The 6861-nt window shown below is 36.2% G+C and overlaps 1 protein-coding gene across 1 annotated transcript; it reads left to right on the top strand.

Annotated features, from left to right (window-relative positions):
- Positions 1-556: 556 nt before the first annotated feature.
- On the top strand, positions 557-6841 carry LOC137956430 (uncharacterized). Its single transcript, XM_068803922.1, has 10 exons — positions 557-882; positions 979-1048; positions 1870-1937; positions 2795-2856; positions 4556-4637; positions 4733-4966; positions 5087-5215; positions 5320-5381; positions 5761-5880; positions 6727-6841. Exons 1-9 carry the CDS (start codon positions 832-834, stop codon positions 5873-5875), a joined length of 873 nt encoding a protein of 290 aa, XP_068660023.1. The 5' UTR covers positions 557-831; the 3' UTR covers positions 5876-5880; positions 6727-6841.
- The last annotated feature ends 20 nt before the right edge of the window (positions 6842-6861 follow it).

Raw genomic sequence — 6861 nt, 5'->3', positions numbered from 1 at the left:
TGTAGTTTTGTTTCCTAGCTCTAATTTCGGTTGTTTATCTTTTAATATTTGTTTATCATTATTGAAATTGTTATTTGTTCCTCCTTAGCATTCTAGTGGATTTGCCATTGCTGGAGGAATTTATCTCTTTCCTATACAAAAATTATTATCACAAAAAAAAATAATTATATTTTATATTTAGTTTTAAATATTTAATTATAATAAAATTGTATGTTAGATATTTTCAATATACAAATATTTATAGTCATTCATTTCTATTATATTATTTTTTATAAAATAAAATTTGTTCCATTTGCATCACAATGACAATAGAGACCCCCCCCCTTTATCTTGAACAAAGACAAAGGTTTTTCACTTTTGTTAATTAATATATAATAATTAATAAAAAAAAAATTATTTGAAGGGAGCAAGAGCAGGAGCAATTTTACCAATTATTTAGGTTTAAAAGTAAATAACTTTTGTTTTTAATTGCCGTAGCCGGTGGAGCACTCGAGTAAAGCTCGGTTCTTGACAAGAACTACGATAACATTGGAGAGTCGAGACCGTGACCCTTTGATGCTGTGTCTTCCCGAAATCCTCTGGGTTTTGACCTGTAGTAATAGATTAAGGCGGATTTTTTGGCATTTACATTTGGATTAGTTTGCTGCCGCCGGCGAAATACGGTCGTAAGAAATTGCCGGGGAGGCTTCCCACGACTATTCAAACTTCCGAACCGTGGCTGGACTTCAGGGCAAGAAAACCTGTCCATATCCCTGTTCACGGACAACCACCTTTTTTAAATTATAAACTTCAAATCCGAAATTTCATCTCAGAATTCCATGCAATCCGGAAATGGGGACGGTTCTCGACTCACATTTCTTGGCTTTCACTGCCATCGTTACTGTATCTCTCTTGCTCTCTCCGTCTCGACTGTAAGCTCAGAAGTTGTTACTCGTCCATTCTACTGAGATCGTGCGCTTGCTTTTAATTTTTTTTCAGGTTTGTTACCAGTTTGTATTCTTCGTCATCACAGCGCTTCTCAAGTTCGACAATGTTACTGATTTTGCTGGTAAGGCAGTAACCTTGTTTTGTTTTTCTTCTTCTTTAGCTTTTCTCATACGATTTGTGGTAATCATCTTAGCTTGGAGCCGAGGTGTGTTAAGCTCTCTTGCTTGCAGTCTTCTTTTTCCGCTTGTTTGTGAACCTTATGTTGGTTGTTGTTGTCAGTCATTTTCGCTTTGAGAAGCTGCTTTTGTAGGATTTGGACGGTGTTGATTAGTTCTTAGCTTGCCAACTAGTTTTTTGTTGCTGAACCAACTGAGTTCGGACGAGGCTTTGGTAGTGAGGAGCAATATTTGTATGCGTACATTGGGAAATGTGTTGTATCTTTTTGTTCTGCCGGACTACCCACGCCTGTTGGAGAGGCTTTGTTTTGGAAATAAATGAATCTGCATGGGACGTATAATTGCTCAGACCACTCTATTTTTCAATCTCTAATTTTTTATGGTCGTTCAAAGGAAACATAAGTCACCTGCAAATCCTTTTTAGACTTTGATGATTCTTTCTCTGCGGTAGGATTTAGTTTGTGATGGTTTTCCTGTTTCCTCATAATTGTAGATTCTTGCTTGACAAGACTTTTTCTGCTATTTCTGGAGTCTGGGCTCCTGAATTTTTTTTACTTTTTTAATTATCTGTTAGATATTCTTATGTTCACGTAAGCGTGTATGCATCCAACATCCTGAACGACATTACTTTTGGAACCTTAATTCTGTCATTCCGTAAATGGCCCTCATGTTATTCTTTTTGCTTTCTATTGTCAGTTAAGAATATTCTTATTTCTTTGTTTTGCTTCTGCCTATGGGAGATTTATGTTTCTGTTTAATTTGACAGGAAGCACAAATTTTATTATCCTAGCAGCTCTAACTCTGATTGTGAAAGGCGCATGGGATTTCAGACAGGTGAAACATTTTGCCAATGGAAGAGGCCTTTCTACCTCTTCTATATAATACTTTATTCCTTTGGGTGTTGAAGTATTTTGAATTGCATTGCTGGACCAATGATTCAGAATGCTGTTGCCAAGAGTTTGCTTTAGGCCTTCTCCAGAATACAAAATTCGTAAGTTTGTGTATTTTTGTTACAACAGATAGAGAGAGAGGAGAGAAGAATAGAGGGGTGGAGGAGAGAAGTATTGTATTATCTGAGTTTCGGAGGCTTTTTTCTCTGAGCAGATAAAAAGTTTACAGAAATAGGAAAGGAATAGGTCATTTCTGCTGTACAGTAATTATGCCTCACTAACACTGAATTATTATTTGGCTGAAATCCAACTCCAAATATACAAATCCCTTTTTAAGATTAAAATTCAATACGCATTTGTTACAAACTATTTCCTTCGAGTGTTATGAAGTCATTTTGGAGCCTAAATGGACATGAACATTGGTTTTCAATTTAAACAAATTTGTGTGTTTGAGGTTGGAAACTCCTGACTCTAATAAAATTGCACTATAATTGTTTGAAAATCTGTGACAGTTACCTTGACTCTCTTTTGTAAATATGACATTCTAAAGATGACCACTGGGGAAAAGGCATGTATTATGTGTGTCTAATCAATATTTAAAAAAAAAAAAAGATATGCTAAAGATTGTTGCCATTTTAAACTAAAGGTAAACATATGACCTCATTATAAGACTTTATTGTAATAGCGTGTGAGAAATATCTCAGTACTATTGCTTATTTTAGCTCTAAGATCCAACACGAGGAAGTGACAAGTGCTCAGAAAGACAATGTTCGTCTATATATGTGTGACTCTGTTTCTCAGGTAGTCCTGACTTTGTTCGTGGTTATATGGGGCCTCCGCGTGGGGCTTTTTTTAATGATGAGGTATGACTGAGATAAAGCACATCATCTATCTTATCTGCTTTCCACTTATCTGTTCAGGGCATGTCATACCTTTGGATCTGGTTCAGTTTTAACAAAAAATGTTGTTGCTTTGTTAAAGTGAAATCGTTAGTTTCACTCATAGAAATCTAATTAAAGTCGCCATTGTTAATTTTCATGGAAATCAAGTTAGAACTCTTTACAGCTTTTAGAAACTTGCTTAAACTAGAAAACCAAAAGAGTAAGAATGTGCATGAACTGGAATCAGCAAACCATTCTCCAAAAATTTCTGGAACAACAGCTAAAACAAAACTACAGCAACTACATTTCAGACATATGAAACTGTGGCAACATACTGCTTGCAGAAAGAAACTCAAAAAGAAACAAGCAACTGATAAAAAAAACTGTAAAAGAAAGAATGAGTTTATTTAATTTTATAACCAAATCTGCGAGCCCCATTCAGATTTTGTGAAAAGCAATAGTTAATCTCTTTCATGATCACTCTCGAAATCTGTTTTTCAGCTAGCACCCATATCACTATCTAACGTGTTACTTTTATAATTACTGGAGAACAATTCACTGATCAGTACATGTTACCTATGATGTATCTGACTATACTCAGGCTTCTTTTATAACTAGCGGAGAGCTGCTTAACAATAATTACAACTAACCTCTGACAATCAGTTTTTTTAATAAACTCACGCTGATGCATCGGGTACCTCAGGATGAATGACCAAAAGAGTTCACAAAGAGGTCATCCTCATACAGCTTATGCAATGTCATAGAAGAATTAATATTGGCAAAAGTGACATCTTTAGTTGTGTAGCATGTAAAATTAGTTATGGGCATTATTGGTGGAAGTGGCTGACTAGTGGGGCAGAAAACATATATTGTTTTAGAAATTGCTGGACGTGGCTTTGCTACTCTGGTCTCTACCATAGACAGCTTTAATTGAGGTCCAATCAGCCTAGACCTTGTCTCAAAAAGAAAAGAACCGCATCACCTACATGAATTTGTGGTTGTTGTTGCTATTTTTTTTTTTTAATGTAAAACGAGAAAAGAGGTTTCGTTAGAAATAAAGCTCCCAGGGGTGAAGAATTTGTTCTTATACATTGACATATCTTTTTGGACCTAAACTCAGTAAATGAGATCCAAATATTCATTTGAACCACATGCATATGGGTAGTATAGCTTGTTGGAGACTGCAGATTGCCCATTTGTATCCAAGTGGATTATGGATCGGGAACTTGTTGAGATAATACACTTTCAGGAGTTATCTGAAAGAGTTATACAAAACTTCTATTGTTGATTTCATAGTATTTTAACTCTTTTGGACAAATTTAGGTTGTAATGAATCCATTTTTCTTAGCCATAAATTTCCTAATATGAAGTGTTTATTTAAAATCTAAACTGTAGGTATCTATTTATATTTTGAGGGAACCTTTTTTTTGTTGCATTTTTGTAAAACTGGTCGCACACACCTTACCTCATACAGCTCTGAGACCCGAATCCAGGGCCTCAAATTATGGAGCCCTCCTAGTGTGGAATCCATCTGAAAGCTCAATTCTTGTGAGGATTGATTTTGCCAATTGCAAAGAACTGTATTTTGTGAATATCCCCTAAAACATGATTGGCATCAGATAAGTCATTCCTGCATTGTAATTTTTCTTTTTTCTAAGCTTTACATTGTTGTGTTTAACAGGATATTGAAATGGGGTGTGGACCATAGGTTTGATGAGATGCGGAACAATTTGGGGAAATTGACTGTTCTCTGGTTCTTTCAGGTTTTCTAATTTTACATTGGGAGATGTTTGGTATAGAAAGGTTTCCTTTCCCATTTCTAAAAAGTGTTTATCACTGCTATCTTCATATGTGACAGGCTGTGTGGGTGTGGACTGTGAGTTTTCCTGTTACAATCGTAAATGCTACAGACAGAAATCCATCTTTAAAGACTGAAGACGTTATTGGCTGGCTTCTGTGGGCTGTGTGTTTTACTGTTGAAGCAATGGCAGATCAACAGAAGCTATCTTTTGAGAACAATCCAGGTAATAGCAAAAAGTGGTGTAATATTGGGGTCTGGAAGCTTTCTCGCCATCCAAACTACTTTGGAGAGGTTAGTAGATCTGGCCCCACATGTAACATGATGTATTGGATATTGATTGTGGAAGCTGAATTTCTTTTGAATTTTTTACATTACACGCATCCAATAATATATCAATTATTTGAAATGCAGATTTTCCTTTGGTGGGGGATATTTGTGGCGTCTGTGCCTGTTCTAGAAGGTGCTGAATGGCTAGTGATACTTGGACCCATTTTCTTAACTCTTTTGCTTTTGTTTGTCAGTGGGATTCCGTTTCTGGAGGTCTGTGTGCACTCTATTTAAAGCATTTTTTAAAGAAAATATTCGCTTTAGTCTTTGATGTAATTAATTTTTTGACTTATCATTTGACTTATCTGTGGAGACAGGAGTCCTCAGATAAACGGTTTGGCAGCTTAACAGAATACGTGCACTATAAAAAAACAACTAGGTCAAGCCTCTCTTGCTTCTACTGCATATTATATGTTGATTTGGTGGCTCATAATCTTGATTGAAAGAGGAGGGGGTTTGTCAATTCAATGTACCTGATTAGGGCAAAACAAGTGCAAAAGGCACTCGATTGAAGAATGTCACCCCAGATATTCTTTGGTCTAAAGATTTCAATTAAACATTTCCAGCACTCCAGTTGGTAGATATTTATGATTGAGGAATGGGGCAATTTTTATGTCGACAATCCACGGTGCCGTCTGAGGGCCAGATTAAATTGATGTGAATCAGTGGTCCACGACCTTTTTAAGCGGAGAAAGTGCATGTATTTTGACATCCAAATCAATATACAAATATTAATCAGGGTAATGTTTGTGTTGCATTCCCCTGATTCCTTTGCCTCCGATTGTGTATACAAAGTTGCCTGTGTGGTTCAAGGCAGCATTTCTTTTCGAATTTCCTGGTTACAGTCGATATTTGCCACAGCAAGAGCGATAAACTTGGTAAAGTTTCCTTTCCTTTTAATGTTGACAATTAGGAAGCTTTTAATTGAGAAAGTCACATAACTAGCTGCAATGAAGGGAGGAACTTGAAACATATGAATGAGAAAGTGGATAGGTGAAGTATTAGAAGAAGGGAATGACGGAAAATCAAATCTTCACTGGAATATGAATGCTTCATGAGCAATGCTGGTACATGATTTCATTAGGGCAATATTTACTGAAACTTATTTTGTGCCAAAGATTGCCAGTATCTAAATTTCTTATCCTCTGAATATGTCAATCCTGATTTTTTTCTTTTTCCCCTCGTCACATGTATCCACAAGTTCTTCCACACACTGTTTAAGCTGCTGGCTGGGAAGCCTTTTCTGCCACATACTTTCATCGCTTCAGCCTTCTTCTATCTCCTTCAGCTTTTAAAATCCTCCTGCTTTTCTCTCCTGATATTATTTACTCAATATTGATCACTGTAAAGAGTTGGTTTACCGCTTCACTTTAAAGTGCCTCTGAATTGCATAAACAGGTAATTGATTACTGCTATAGGGAAAGTAAATTATGATAGCAAAAGCTTACCCCTGAATTTTTCCTTATTGCTCTTGTTAGTTCCACTGCCTGCTGTCTGTTTAAAGTAAAATATGCCTCATAGAACTAGTGAAACAACTTGGATCTATTTATTGAACTCACTGAGAAATATCTTTTCACTAGTTCTAGTGTGTAACTGGATAGTTTGATTAATTTTACCGTTTTGTACCTTTGCTTTTGGTTGCTGTCTAGATAACTACAACTTCTGAACTCTTAATACTAATTGATTCATAGCTCTAAACTCCCCACTCTTCATGCAAGGTACAGAAAAGCCAGCAAGAAGATGGCAGCAGATTGACCTGAAGTTCTTTTTGCCTAAAGTTTGAAGTTGCAGGGCTTGAGCATTTGTCTGGCTTTTGCCTAACATGTAATAGCAGTGTTTTTTGTCCATCCAATAGATTG

Source organism: Aristolochia californica, unplaced genomic scaffold (genome assembly GCF_029961685.1).
Source record: "Aristolochia californica isolate CCGP_79_NKW_82.1479 unplaced genomic scaffold, dmAriCali1.0.hap1 SCAF_2, whole genome shotgun sequence".
Taxonomy (NCBI): Eukaryota; Viridiplantae; Streptophyta; class Magnoliopsida; order Piperales; family Aristolochiaceae; genus Aristolochia; species Aristolochia californica.
The sequence above is the reverse complement of the archived record's forward strand: the minus strand, read 5'-3'. Positions and strand labels throughout refer to the sequence as shown.